Source organism: Eumetopias jubatus, unplaced genomic scaffold (genome assembly GCF_037043125.1).
Source record: "Eumetopias jubatus isolate StellerSeaLion01/CBP00866 unplaced genomic scaffold, mEumJub1_p1.0 scaffold_5, whole genome shotgun sequence".
NCBI lineage: Eukaryota > Metazoa > Chordata > Mammalia > Carnivora > Otariidae > Eumetopias > Eumetopias jubatus.
Window position 1 is genome coordinate 115,812,909 of NW_028274811.1, and position 16,130 is coordinate 115,829,038.

At 37.9% G+C, this 16,130-nt stretch overlaps 1 protein-coding gene across 2 annotated transcripts in view; it reads right to left on the reverse strand.

The window, feature by feature from the left end:
* The window catches only part of ITGA1 (integrin subunit alpha 1), a 168,533-nt gene that overhangs the window by 60,631 nt on the left and 91,772 nt on the right, over positions 1-16,130 (reverse strand). For both annotated transcript variants that reach the window (XR_015768214.1, XM_088023511.1), the window contains exons 8-9: positions 14,870-15,020; positions 2,238-2,403 (exon numbers count right to left, since the gene is read on the reverse strand). Coding sequence is in view for 1 of the 2 variants with exons in the window: in XM_088023511.1 (XP_087879637.1) it covers positions 2,238-2,403; positions 14,870-15,020 (317 nt within the window). In the remaining variant the exon portion in view is untranslated. The remainder of the gene's footprint in view (positions 1-2,237; positions 2,404-14,869; positions 15,021-16,130) is intronic.

Genomic DNA, 16,130 nt, shown 5'->3' on the forward strand with positions numbered 1-16,130 from the left:
AATGTCATTTAAGGCAAACGGGGCTCCTCTTCCCACAAGCACTGATACAGGCTTCATTTCTACAAGTTCTGTAAGGTTATATTTATTTGCTTACTTAAGATGAGGTTTAAAATTGAAACTGTATTGTGCTTATCTAACGTAATTAAGTAATTTTCATTTAAATGGACTTTACAGATTGTTTCTATCATATCACAGATCACATTATTGACTTATCACATTATTAAAAATTAAAAGTACAAAATGACTTGGAAAACTTTGTCTATTTCCTTGGGGCCAGTGAAGCTTATGGTCTGGCCTATTAGTAAATGACACTGGGATAGCTACTGTGAGACCAAAGCCACTTAAAAGTGACTTGCGTACAGAACGCAGGAAGGCCAAGTTCTCTAGACGCAGCTGCGACTTCAGATGGATAAGTAATTCAAGTGTTCTGTTTCTAAAGGCACAGGGCAGCTGGGGCAAAAGGGAAGCAGAGAAATGAAGTCTGCATGGGCTGTAGCTGCTCATCAAATCTAAACCAAATCTGTCACTTATGGGTCATGAAATCATCAGGGTGAGTCACCACCAGCATTTTTTTTAATTGAAAGAGAAGAGAGAACGAAAATGAGAAACTATCAGAGTGCTTTGTACATAATAAGAGTAATTTTGTGAAATTCTGTTTGATTTTTCTACATATACGTATGTGCACTGGGTCATGCAGGAGTGGAAAAATTTTCCCTTCCTCCCTTCCAGGTTCCTTGGCTGGTTTAATAATTAACTTGACCTAAAACAGATTATCAGGAGAAAAACAAATTTAATTTCATATGGGACCCCCCACCCCCAAAATATGAGACTGAAGGTCAAGTGGGGGCAATTGAAGCTTATATGCCATCCTGACCTAAGGATTGGGAGAGGAGCCAGGGGCTGCAAAGGGAGGAGGGCAGTTCAATGGACATAAGAGGAACAGATGTTTCATAATTAGAAGTTTCCCCTGCCATGCAGATAGATTTTTCAGATTAAAAAGTTATCCTTGGCTATAGCTCTTTTTCTTGATCAGCCCCCCTGTATAAATTCTTTTAGGTAGTTAAGGAAGAGGTTAAAGTTTTTCCTCAGTCTGCTGGGTCTTGATTGCCTTCAGCTCAAAATAATCTACATGCCAAAGTGACATATTTTGGGGTGGCCTATTTTACTCCCCTTTAGTGACCCATGATAATAAATATGCTATGCCTCATGACTCTTTCCTTTCTATACATTTTAATATTCTGTTGTTAGTCACTTTTTGCATTTTCCTGGTCATTTGATGCTCAAAGTGGTCTACTTTGCTTTACTTATGTCTCTTTCTCATTTTATCTTTCTGTTTCCCATTATCAGGTCGTATCAGGGTGACTGAGAATGTGCTTTTAAATTTCTGTGCTTAAGATGCAAAACAACAGTCCTTCCGTGTGTCCTCAAAAGGACAGGGTCCGTTGGATTCGGATGAGGCATAAGAGTAGAACTCTCTGGAAAAAGGGAAAGAGGCATGTTCTCTTAGGCTCCAGTTATCAGAGAACATGAACAAAGAGGCTTTTTTTTTAAGCTTTCCTGGCATAACAATTCCAAAGACTTATTTTTTTTTTTTTGTCAGGCAAAGGCTAGTTTCAAAGTAATTTGTTACTTGACATCTACCAAAGGCAGAGGAAGGAATGCCATGACTCATTATCCTCAGTAGCCAATCGTCATTGCAAAATCAAAAAAATTCTACAAAAAAGAATTATGACTTAGACAAATATAGTGAACCAATGTTTTACTGTCATGGGAGTTGAGACAGAGTTCCGTAAAAGACCTTTAAAGTGGGCAAGAAGCAAAACAGGAGAAAATAAATGAACAACGAAGTTACTGCAAACAAGAACATTTCCATAGAAGCCCAAAATAACATAAACAAATTAAAAAGGAAAAGTTGAGTTAGTGTCTCCATTTTCTAAAGCCGTGTCACAGAAAAGGACTAACAACACGCGGGCACGTTTTTGTTCTGGTGAGTCTACACTGACCATTGCCTTCCTTCAACCCCCACATCCTTACAAAGAGAGCTGCCGACAGACACGGTGCTAATGTGAGATAGCCATCTCAGGGAAAGATTTACATAAAAGGGCACCGTTCCATGCTGGCTATTGTACACAGTAAAAGTGCACGACCCATGTAGTAGTAGGAATAAATACCAAAAACCCATTACATTGACTTTGCATTGTAGACAGAACATACAGGATTACAAGAACTAGTCATACCTTCCAAGGCAAATATTCTTTCTCCCAGAGCTTCAACAATAGTGACTAGAGCCAATTCATCAGAGACGTTGAAGAAATGCTTTTCAGTGGGTTCACTTGCAATTGATTTTATTTCTTCCACAAATTTTTCAGTGCTTAAATTTCCTCTGTTATAGCTCCCAAGAATCTAAGACACGACAAAATGGCAAGAATATATTTTAAATTCTATGTGTTAAATAAGGATCCCAAGCATTTTGTCAATAAACAAGAGAGGTGTATAGTATATTAATTCAATGCAATTTTTATGTATTTCCACATTCTTGGAAGAACAATCTTCAGTATATGTAGATTCCCTAATATTAACTGTTATATACTGTAATTGGTGTAGGAAAATATAAAGGGCAATCTCGTATGTTTGTGAAAGTTTCTTCTCTTGCATTCCTGTGTCCCTGTTTATGAACAGCTCTATCTTTAAAGTCTGACAGTTCAAAAGTAAGTTATAGTTTCTGAATGTCTCTGCTATTATTCCAGCCCATGCCACCACTATTTGCTGGCAAAAACAATTAGCAAGTGAGTTACTTGATCTTGAATAGGCAGTTCTTCCTGATAATCTTACCAAGAGCCAGTCCCACATATATATATTTTTAAACAGATATTAAACTAGATAGTAATCTAACTTGGCAATCTAGAAAATAAACAATCGGGACATTCCTGTTTGAAACCAAATGCTCAGGACAGGGACACCCCCCACCCACCCTTTTTTATAGAGTAGAGAGAGAGGCAGGAATTATCTGTTATAGTTCACCGTAATTATTTAGATGCATTAGCAGGTTTTCTCAAACATCTATTTTATATTTTAAGGTAACATTTATTGAGATATAATTTATATACAGTAACACTCACCCTTTCTAGGTATACAATTGTAAGTTTTGACAACCCACACAGTTGTGTTACTACCACTTCAAGATGTAGAACATTTCTATCAGTGTTCCCTCTTGCCCGTTTGTAACCAATCCCTTCCTCCCCCTAACCCTTAAAACCACTGATGTATTTTCTGTCCTTAAGGCTTTGCTTTTTCCAGAATGTTATATTTACGAATTCATATAGCATGTAGCCTTTTGTGTCTGACTCCTTTCATTTGCGTAATGCTTCTGAGAGTCATTCATGTTGCCCCGTGTATCAGAAGTTCAGTTTTTTTTTTTTTTTTTATTGCTAGTAGGATTCCATTGGATAGATGCACCCTAACTGGAAACAATCCAAATGTCCATGTAAAGTATGGAACAAATTTTGGTAGATGCATACAATGTATAATAAAAAAATGAATGACTGATGCACAATATATCATGGGCGATCATTATGTTGCGTGAAAAGTTAAACAGAAAAGGATACGTACTATATGATTTCATTTACATAAAATAGAATAGGCAACTTAAGCTGTGGTGGTGTAAGTCATACCAGCGGTTACTACAGAAGTGAGTATGAAAAAAATGAAAGTATAGGGAACTTTCTGGGGGTGATGGAAATGTTCTATATCTTGATTGACGTATCAGTTACATGGGTGTATGCAATTATCTAAACTCATCAATTTGTTCACTTTGTACATAATTTTCACACTGAAATTTTGCATTTCACTGTATGTGTTATTTAATTAAAAAAATGAACTATGATGGCTTGTAATAATATGGATGAATCTTAGCAATATTAAATTTTAAAAGTTTCAAAATACTATATACAGCATGATACCCTTTTTATAAAGTTAAATAAAAGGAAGACTTTTAGAATTTTTTTAAGATACATATAGATACCAAGAGATTAGAAAAGGAGAGCAAGAGATGAGTATAGGATTTGGGCCGATGGTTATCAGGTAGAGGACGCCAGGTGGTGAATGTGGTCAGGCCCATAGATGCTTATAGTGGATACTTAAAATATGTATACAGGTACAATAATAAATGTAGAAATCTATGAAGTGGGCCATGCTTTCACAAATGATGAGGTCTCCTAAACCAAGGATCATGATTAATTCAATTCTGTGCTCCTGGTATCCAAAAAACAAAGGTAAGATTTTGAGCTCTGTGCTATTGCTTGATTTTTAGAATATCCTACTCCTTGAGGACAAGAAAAATCATGACCTCCAGGGACCATGAAGACACCAGAAATTTCTCGCTTCACTTTCCATTTCTAAATCATAGACATAGATTTGTCTAGCATCATTAAACTGAGACTCGAGGCTGTCTTCAGAGTCCCACTGCAACACAGACCTGCGATACTCCCCAAACACAGTTCAGCACTGTGGACCGGGTGGGTCCTGGGCACATGGGTGGGCTGGCACCGGTGGAGGTGCCAGGCAGTCCTGGTCCTCATCCTCACTGGGTCTTCTCGCCACAGACCCCTGCCTCTCCTTCTCTGAGCACCCATCTCGCGCCCACTCTCCTTCGGCTTCCTGTTCTAGGCCTCTGCATGCATTTTTTAAATGTCAGATTCAAAATGGTAGATTTTAAAACTGATATTTTTATTAAGAAGGGTACAGTTTTTACTTATAGTTAGAAAAAAGCTGAAATTACTGTTTTAGGTGTAGCTATTTATGATCTACCACATACTTGTTCATTTGCATTATAAAATGTATGGGGGTTTAGATTAGTAACTGAATCATTAAAATGTACACTAAATGTTAATGTGAGCATACGAGTTGTGTACCAGCTAGCCAGGAAGGCAGTACAGATAGCAGCTTTGGAGTTTTCCTTCCTAGTGAGAAGGTGCTGAGGGATTGATTCCTGGGTCCTTCCCCTTGCTTGACTCACACCCACCCCATTCCCACAGAATACCTGGGAGGAGTCCCGAGCAATGCCACCTATCTGCACACACAGGTCTTCATCGAGGCCCTTGTCTCTCGTTTAGCTCTGTGTCTACCTATAAAATGTGTTCATGAGGCACATGCCCTAAAGTTTGTGAAGAACTTTGTGCTACATTGAAAAAGTGAGCAATTTAGGAAATCACTACACTATTTTTGATTTTTGAAGCTAACTCTCTACTACTTGTCCAGATACTGGTAAGAAGGTGAGTACCAGGAATTTGCAGATTTGCACGAGAACAAAAAACTCAGATGCTGTCTACTTGGCTGAAAAGCAAATGCCAACCATCAGAGATGGTTTATATTTGAACAGAGACCACTGGTGCTTTTCCCACTTTAGCTACTTGATGGTGGAAGAGAATTAATGGAAATGAATGTAGAGAATTGTCCAGTTAAGGGAGGGAAAATCCAAGGGCCGCTTGCTTTTATTACCTTGAACAAATTCTCTCTAATACTTAAAAACAATTAAGATGATCTTCTTATAGTTGAGTATTTCCCCACATCTAGATGGACATGCCCCAAAGAAAGCATGGAAAAGGTGGGAGAGAGTCTCCAGCCTCCAGAGCCTCTCACACCTGTGTGTCTGTTTCAGGATCACTGGGGTCTTGCTCCACACCTCACTCTATACCTGGTATTCTTCTCACACACTGTTAGGTTCCTCTTTGGTCAGTAGTTTTGCTACGTATGGTTTTCCTTTAGATTCATACAAATTCTACATCATGTGAAGCCCTCTGGGTCCCCACTATTTTACCTAATTTATCCTATAAGTTATATGACATCTTTGGCTGGAAAGTCACCATCTTTCCACCTTAGTCCCTACTGAACATATTCTAGATTCACTATCGCATTGACATGTTAAGTTCCATTTCACTTATAAAGTAATGAATTTGAAAATACACATAAAAATTGTAAAGATGTTTGGACCATGCACGGTTGAGGTTCTTAGTTGTGATGTAAATGTTATCAGGTATTTAGTGCTCTATGTGACAGACAGAGACAACTGGATAAAGTTCAATGGGGAAAATGTCCAAGTGACATACATAAATAATAAAAATAAAACATAAATGGAACATGAGAGTATATATTTAGAAGAAAATATAAGAAAGAAAAAATTCCCAGGAAGTACTGTGACTTGTATCCAGTTTGAACTATTCTGTATTAAAGAATAAAAAATGAAAACAGAAATGTATTTTGATCCTTCACCCAAGGATCTCGCGCTTGCAGAAACATTATTTTCTATGAGTGAGAAGAAATACAAAATAACATTTATAAATTACTTCTGTTTCACTTTATACAAATATGTCAAGCCCAGGCATTTGGTATTCTGTTAATATTTACCTCAAGTAGACATTCAGAATTGAAGTTCCCTTGAGGCAGATGTGTCAAATGTAAAGTGTACAATTCATTTACATGTACTATATATAGTGCCTTTTGTGTGCAAATGAATGAAATGCTAAGATACTTTCTAACTTCTCTTATTTTCATTTGAATGCTGTAAATGATACACATTTCACAGTCATTATAATCCCAGCCATTATCATCTAAGATTAGAATATGAAGGTAAAACAGGCTCCTGCTGGCAATGTCTAGTATCCTCAAGTGACAGAATACAGACCATGCAGAATACATACCAGTTTGGGACCCTCACCAAGTCTGAGAGTTTAATGGGTCATGTTTGCAGTTTTATCATAGAGTGCTTAAATTTTCAATAGTCAGTTAGTTTGGGGTATTGTCCCCCCCAAAACACATCTTTGTGGTGTTCAGGATCAAATGGTGAGTAAAAAAAAAAAAAAAAAATTTAAGTAGGAGGAACAGCCCAGGTGGCAATAGGGGCAGACCCCCAGGTATAGTTGATCCATGTGAAGCATGAATGGAGCTTCAGGAATGCCTAAAACCTTTCTGTGTGAATGCACAAGGAGAGGAAATAAAATAACTGTCTTATTTCCTAGTTTGGCGCAAACTAAAAAATACAAGTTTCACTGGGGAAAAGAAATATGAATTGGGAAAATAACAATTCTTGCTGAAGTGAAATTTTCCTATATATTATTTATAAAAATTTGAAGAGCAATTTGACAATAATTCATTGATTAAAACAGGAAAGGAACTCATGATTTTATGATTCTCTAGGAAAATTAATGGAATTATGAGAACCCTTTTTGACCAGCTGGGAGGCAAAGTATGAATTACCAACTAGGGATCCAACCATGGGAAACATAGTGACTTAAGGACAAGAAATACCGTATATGTAGCCAGATACCCTGTAAAAGTGATGTAAGCTTCACTTAAAATTAAGAAGTCATTCATTGATAGGTACAGTATCTGCTTTCCAGTGAAGTTTTTTTAATGTTGTTAATGCTGCTGATGGTTTACTCAGATCATTGCCTGCTACAGTGGTACCTGGAAAGCTGAATAAATGATAGCACTTCTGATATCCAGTTGTCTGGGACAAACTGGGCATACATTGGCTTTGCATGCTGAAAAGACCAGCCATAGACTCTAACTGTGGCCAGTATCACTGAGTGAAGGAAGGCTGGATCTATGGAATTATTCTCAACCACAGAAGAGATCAAAATAGTTATAGCAACTACTATAATAAGGGGAGGTAATAATGGATTGATAGTAATTGGCAAAAGGTAATTTATAGAAGTAACAACAAGGGAAAAGAGAAATAATGAGCTGTTTTAATTTTTCACATCTGTATCCCAAATAAAAAAGAACATTATTGGACATTGGGCTCTCTCCATAGTTTGGCTATTGTTGATAATGCTGCTATAAACATTAGGGTGCATGTACCACTTTGAACCTATATTTTTGTATCCTTTGGGTAAATACCTAGCAGTGCCATTGTGGGATTATAGGGTAGTTCTATTTTTAACTTTTTGAGGAACCTCCATACTGTTCTCCAGAGCGGCTGTACCAGTTTGCATTCCCACCAATAGTGCAAGGGGGTTCCCCTTTCTCTGCATCCTCACCAACAGCTGTTGTTTCTTGTGTTGTTAATTTTAGCCATTCTGACAGGTGTGAGGTGGTATCTCATCATGGTTTTGATTTGTATTTCCCTGATGATGAGCGATATTGAGCATCTTTTCATGTTTCTATTAGCCATCTGGGTGTCTTCTTTGGAAAAGTGTCTATTCATGTCTTCTGCCCATTTCTTAACTGGATTATTTGTGTTTTGGGTGCTGAGTTTGATAAGTTCTTTATACATTTTGGATATAAGCCTTTATCAGAATGGATAAAGAAGATGAGGCACGCGCGCGCGCGCGCGCGCGCACACACACACACACACACACACACACACACACACACACACACACAGAGGAATATTACTTAGCCATCAAAAAGAATGAAATCTTGCCATTTACAACAATGTGGATGGAGCTAGAGTGTATTATGCTAAGTGAAATAGGTCAGGTCGAGAAAGACAAATACTACATGATTTCACTCATATGTGAAATTTAAGAAACAAAACAGATGAACATATGGGGGGGAAGAGAGAGGGAAACAAACCATAAGGGACTTTTAAAGATCGAGAACAAATTGAGGGGTGATGGAGGGAGGGAGGTGGGGGATGGGCTAGATGGGTGATGGGGATTAAGGAGGGCACTTTGTGATGAGCACTGGGTGTTATATGTAAGTGATGAATCACTGAATTCTACTCCTAAAACCAACATTGCACTGTATGTTAACTAACTAGAATTTAAATAAAAATTTGAAAAGAAAAAAAAAGGATATTGTTGCAGTCAGAAGTTGACTTGTTGATAAGCAAGTCATCTTGGTTATAAAATAAGTACAGTCACCTTGCCCCTGGGAGGCAGTGAATCGATTTTGTGTTCTGGGAGTTTATCAGGGATGAATCACTCTTCTTCCCTTCCTACAACGGGGTGGGATGTCTTTCACTGATCATACTTTTGAAAGGAAAGGAGGAAATCTCACTGATGAAATGCTGAAAAACCCTTATGTGTAATATCTGATTCTTACTTACAGTAAATAAAAGAGATTTTGTCAAAAAACAATTTAGGCTAAACTCTTACAGTTCTGAAAGTTTTGCTTCCTGACTTGTTTAAAAAATCAATTTATATTAAGAAGACTCTCTCCTCCTAGGCAGAGGGCACATGCTATGGAATTGAGAGTGAAAGGAAGGCTGTACACAGTTGTTAGTGAGGCTGAGATAAGGTTTGATAGTCCATGGGGGAATCTCTGAAGGTTTCTGGGCAAGGGGACAACACAGTTTATCTCTAAGATTCCTTCTAGCTCTAAAGCACCATGATTTTATTATTTCATGGTTGTAAACTCCTCTAGTTAAATATCCTTAAGAAAAATAGTATTTATTGGTTGCCTCGCCTACCAATAAATAGGTGCTAGATGTTTTCAGTCATTATCTCACCGATTCTTTTTCTGAGAAAAAGAGAAAGAAACAGTATTTACCCTTTATCTTTACAGATAAAGAAGCTGAAGCTTGGAGTACTAAGTGACTTATCCACTGTCACAAAGGCAGAAATCGAACAAAGGTCTTTCTAGCTCCAAAATATACTCTTCTCTACCCTCTCCCACTTCTTCTCACTTTTGGAAAATATCCATGGGTTTGTTGTTGTTTAAGGTTATGACATCATGGGAATGCTTAGTGTCTCTGTGCTGGGTCTTTTTGCTCTGGTACAAGGGCTGGAGAGGACTGTGGTGCTCTTTGGAAGTCTGGGGAAGTGAGTGAAAACAGGTTAGGACAGTCCTGCAGCACCTTCCAGAGATCTGCTGCAGCAAGAGAGACTGGGAACTGGGGAAGAACAGCCCAGGGCAGTGGTACAGACGGTCAGTCAAGGGGTATCTGGAGACTTGGTCATGTGGCCTACAGCCATGAAACCTGATGTCCCTTGGCTTCCTCATTCATAAAATGGGAAAAGGAAAGTGGCCCTGCTCTCTTTGGGGTGCCATGAAGGACAAAGAAAGGTATCTAGGACACAGAAAAAAAAAAAAAGACTATGGTAGGTTACAGAGTTCTATATAAAATTATATATATATACACAGAGTTCTATATAAAATTATTTTCCATATTTCCATTTGAAAGGTGGAATTTTTACTTCTCCTTTTCTAAATGTCCCTCTCCATGGGGTGGCACCATGAAATTGAGTCACCTCAGTTCATGGAACTATTAGAAGTTGATTTAGAAAAGATAAATTACTATTAAGAGGTAAAAAGCACTCTGTCTCTATTTTTCTTTTTTTGCATTTTGAGAGACAAATGTTATTAATAATGGATTGCTTTTATATTGATACAGATTTGCTCACAAAGAGCTAAAGTACTTTGTACTTTATACATACATACAAAGTATGTAATATCTTCTATATCATCAATAGCAGGCTAGGCTTTTCCTTGGAACTAAATGAAATTTCTTCTCTGATCCTTTTTCCCTTCTTGTCCAGTTTAAATACAATTACAGGAAACATTTTAGAGCTGCTGGCTGCACAGTTAGGGGCTATGAAGTAGGGAGGAAATGGAAAGTCCGGCTTTGTGATGCCACCATCTTTGGTTTTCTTTTTCTACATTCCTCTGGCTATTCGAGTCTTTTCTGGTTCCATACAAGTTTTAGGATTATTTGTTCCAGCTCTGTGAAAAAAGTTGATGGCATTTTGATAGGGATTGCATTGAATGTGTAGATTGCTCTACGTAGCATAGATGTTTTAACAATATTTATTGTTCCAGCCCATGAGCATGGAATGTTTTTCCATTTCTTTGTGTCTTCTTCAACTTCTTTCATGAGTATTTTTCTGAGTACAGATCCTTTGCCTCTTTGGTTAGGTTTATTTCTAGGTATCTTATGGTTTTTGGTGCAATTGTAAATGGGATCGACTCCTTAATTTCTCTTTCTTCTATCTCATTGTTGGTGTATAGAAATGCAACTGATTATTGTGCATTGATTTTATATCCTGCCACTTTGCTGAATTCCTGCATGAGTTCTAGCAATTTTGGGGTGGAATCTTTTGGGTTTTCCACATAGAATATCATGTCATCTGTGAAGAGAGTTTGACTTCTTCTTTGCCGATTTAGATGCCTTTTATTTCTTTTTGTTGTCTGATTTCTTGGGCTAGGACTTTTAGTACTATGTTGGAGAGTGGACATCCCTGCCATGTTCCTGACCTTAGGGGAAAAGCTCTCAGTTTTTCCCCATTGAGAATGATATTTGCTGTGGGTTTTTTGTATACAGCTTTTATGATATTGAGGCATGTTCCCTCTATCCCTACACTGTGAAGAGTTTTAATCAAGAAAGGATACTGTACTTTGTCAAATGCTCTTTCTGTGTCTATTGAGAAGATCATATGGTTCTTGTCCTTTCTTTTATTCATGTAGTGTATCATGTTGATTGATTTGCAGATGTTGAACCAACCTTGCAGCCGAGGAATAAATCCCACTTGGTCATGGTGAATAATCATTTTAATGTACTGTTGGATCCTATTGGCTAGTATCTTGCTGAGGATTTTGGCATCAATGTCCATCAGGGATATCGGTCTGTAATTCTCCTTTTTGGTGGGGTCTTTGTCTGGTTTTGGAATAAAAGTAATGCTAGCCTCATTGAAAGAGTTTGGAAGTTTTCCTTCCATTTTTATTTTTTGGAAGTGCTTCAGAAGAATTGTTATTAATTCTTTAAATGTTTGGTAGAATTCCCTTGGGAAACCATCTGGTCCTGGGCTCTTGTTTGTTGGGAGATTTTTGATTACTACTTCAATTTCCTTGCTGGTTATGGGTCTGTTCAGGTTTTCTCTTTTTCCTGTTTCAGTTTATATGTCTCTAGGAATGCATCTATTTCTTCCAGATTGCCTAATTTGTTGGCATATAGTTGCTCATAATATGTTCTTATAATTGTTCGTATTTCTTAAGTGTTCGTTGTGATATCTTCTCTTTCATTCATGATTTTATTTATTTGGGTCCTTTCTCTTTTCTTTTTGATAAGTCTGGCCAGGGGTTTATCAATCTTACTAATTCTTTCAAAGAACCAACTCCTAGTTTTGTTCATCTGATCTGTTCTACTGTTCTTTTGGTTACTATTTCATTGATTTCTGGTCTAATCTTTATTAAATCTCTTCTCCTGCTGGATTTAAGCTTTATTTGCTCTTCTTTCTCTAGCTCCTTTAGGTGTAAGGCTAGGTTGTATATTCGAGACCTTTCTTGTTTCTAGAGAAAGGCTGTATTGCTATATATTTCTCTCTTAGGGCTGTCTTTGCTGCATCCCAAAAGTTTTGAACACTTGTGTTTTCATTTTCATTTGTTTCCATGATTTTTTAAAATTCTTCTTTAATTTCCTTGTTGACCCATTCATTCTTTAGTAGGATGCTCCTTAGCCTCCTTGTATTTGAGTTCTTTCCTCTTGTGAATGAGTTCCAGTTTCAAAGCATTGTGGTCTGAGAGTATGCAGGAAATGATCCCAATCTTTTGGTACTGGTTGAGAACTGATTTGTGACCCCGTATGTGATCTATTCTGGAGAATGTTCTATGTGCACTCAAAAAGAATGTCTATTCTGTTGCTTTAGGATGGAATGCTGTGAATATATCTGTGAAGTCCATCTGGTCCAGTGGGTCATTCAAAGCCCTTGTTTCCTTGTTGATCTGCTTAGATGATCTGTCCATTGCAGTGAGTGGGGTGTTAAAGTCTCCTACTATTATTGTATTATTATCAATGTGTTTCTTTAATTTTGTTATTAATTGGTTTATATAATTGGCTGCTCACATAAATATTTACAATTGTTAGATCTTGTTGGATAGACGCTTTAATTATGATATAGTGTCCTTCCTCAACTTTTATTATAGTCTTTCTTTAGTTTAAAATCTAATTTGTCTGCTATAAGGATTGCCACCCCAGCTTTCTTTTGATGTCCATTAGCATGATAAACGGTTTTCCATTCCTTCACTTTCAGTCTGGAGGTATCTTTGGGTCTAAAATGAGTCTCTTGCAGGGGCGCCTGGGTGGCTCAGTCGTTAAGCGTATGCCTTCAGCTCCGGTCATGATCCCAGGGTCCTGGGATCGAGCCCCACATCAGGCTCGGCGGGAGGCCTGCTTCTCCCCCTCCCACTCCCCCTGGTTGTGTTCCTGCTTTCGCTATCTCTCTTTGTCAAATAAATAAATAAAATCTTTAAAAAAATAAAAAATAAAATGAGTCTCTTGCAGACAGCATATTGATGGGTCTTATTTTTTTTATCCAATCTGATACCCTGTGTCTTTTGATTGGGGCATTTAGCTCATTTACATTCAGAGTAACTATTGAAAGATATGAATTTAGTGCCATTGTATTACCTGTAAAGTCCCTGTTTCTGTAGATTGTCTCTGTTCCTTTCTGGTCTATGTTACTCTCTTTGCTTAAAGGATCCCCTTTAATATTTCCTGCAGGGCTGGTTTAGTGATCACAAATCCTTTTAGCTTCTGTTTCTCCTGGAAGCTTTTTATCTCTCCTATTTTGAATGACAGCTTAGCTGGATACAGTATTCTTGGCTGCATGTTTTTCTCATTTAGCAACCTGAATATATCATGCCAGTCCTTTCTAGCCTCCCAGGCCTTTGTGGATAGGTCTGCTACCAGTCTGATGTTTCTACCCTTGTAGATTATGGACCTCTTGTCCCTGAGCTGCTTGTCTCTGAGATTTGCAAGTTTCACTATTATATGTTGAGGTGTTGGCCTATTTTTATTCATTTTGAGGGGGGGTTCTCTGTACCTCCTGGACTTGAATGCCTGTTTCCTTCCCCAGATTAGGGAAGGTCTCTGCTATAATTTGCTTCAATATACCTTCTGCCCCCCAACCTCCAACTCTCTTTCCTCTTCTTCTGGGATCCCAATTATTCTAATATTGTTTCATTTTATGGTATCACTTATCTCTCAGATTCTCCCCTTGTGATCCAGTAGTTGTTTCTTTTTCTCAGCTTCTTTATTCTCCATCACTTTGTCTCCTATATCACTAATTCTCTCTTTTGCTCATTTATCCTAGCAATTAGAGCCTCCATTTTTTATTGCATCTCATTATAGCCTTTTTGATTTTGACTTGGTTAAATTTTAGTTCTTTTATTTCTCCAGAAAGGGATTCTCTAGTGTCTTCTATACTTTTTTCAAGCCCAGCTAATATCTGATATCTTTATAATCATTATTCTGAACTCTATTTCTGACATCTTACTTATATCCATACTGATTAGGTCCCTGACAGTCAGTACTGCCTCTTGTTCTCTTTTTTGAGGTGAGTTTTTCTATCTTGTCATTCTTGCAGAAAGTGGTTACTTTTCTATTTGTAGAGTTGCAGCTATTCTTTTCTTAGATATCTGGTTGAGTTTGTCAGTGTTCAGAATGATTTGATAGCTATCTAGTTGAATTCTTGGGACCAGATGAAACTAAGCTCTCCTACTCTTCCACCATCTTGGACTATTCTCCAGGCAATGTATTTATTACTAGCACATCCTCAATTTCCTCCTTTCTTTCCTCCCTTCCTTTTTTCTTCTTACCTTCTCCTTTCTCCTTCCTTCCCTCCCTCTTTTCTGCCCTTCCTCTATTCTTCCCTCCATCCTTCCAGCATTCTTCCCCCTGCTGGGGGGTCCTCTTCTCCTCCTTTTCTGCTCTTCTTTTTTCTTTCTTATTTCTGTCTCTTTCTTTCTCTTGTCCTTCCTTCCCTAGGACACAAAGGGAGCAAGATCCAATCCTGCCCTCACAGAGTTTACCTTCAAATGGAGACGTTTCTCCTTTACAACCTTGTTTGTGTAACTTGCATAAAATAATCATATGTACACACCTCTTGTCTTCATACCAGATTTTGAAAGCTATCTCTAGCCATGTACTTACAGCTATGGAAAACCGCTGAATGTTTTCATCCTCACAGTCTTGGATGACCTTATTCAGTCGATGATTGTCATGGGATTCCCCATCAGTCACAATTACCATGACTTTTTTAACTCCCCTTCGGGCACCTCGGGCTTCAGTGAAAGCCTCCTTCCTGAAGTGATCACAGAGGAAAGAGAAGCAAATAAAATACCACCCGAAGGTTAGGCAAAGTGATAAACAAAAGAAAAACACTGACAACTCTAGTTAGAACAGTGCTGTCCCTCCACGATCAACACTCACAACCACTGTTCAGGCTGGGAGGCATGAAGATCATTATTTGTAATAGTCTTAGATTTCTCCCAGATGATGAAGAGGTCACCATTTTACTAATCATCACATATCCCATATACAAAGGGCAGCACTATTTCATTCTTTGGAAACTTCTCAGGGAAGGTGTGACTGGAGCACACATCAGATCTGGAGAAGGTCAGATCTTAAATACTTGCTCAACCACTCCTTTCTCTATAAACACTCCTCTTTTCTTCTGCTTTAGGCAGAAGCTTTTGCTTGTCCTCACTTCCACCACATCCATTCTGACATTTATAGAACAGTATGGAAATCCTCTGAGCTGAAGAGGGGTGCTGGGAGAAAACAGAATTTTGTACAACTGGAATGCTTGAGAGTGCTCTTGGATATGGGGAAAAAATGGACATAGTAATAAAGGACTGCAGATGGCTGTGGTCTGAGTCAGTGATAGAGCAGGGCTATGGGGGGCAAGAGTGGATGGAGTAGCTATGAAAGATTTGGTCTGAACTAGGTTTTAGGACACAGGCTGCTGGGGGTAGGGTGGAAGAAAGCAGCACAGAGAGAAAGGGAAAATGCTATAACCTAACTGCAAAGAAAGGAATTTTTTATTCCTTTTTTTAATTTTATTTTTATTTTTATTTATTTATTTATTTTGTTTTATTCCTATTTTTTATTCCAAAAAGCATTTATGGAGGAGAAGGGAAATTAACAATTTTTGTTGTTTTGTGCTTACACACACACACACACACACACACACACACACACACACACACACACACACAGGGGCATATTTTCCCTCTATTATTTTCTTTCACTCGCTCACTTTCCTTTCTGGAGTCAAGTACGTTTTACTTAGGAATGAAACCGTGAAAGGATTTCATATAATATTTTTTAGATCTTGGTATAAAATGCAGCAATCATTATACTGAATGGTCTATTTCAATATTTTTCTTTGGTCATGAGGACAAACAGCTGC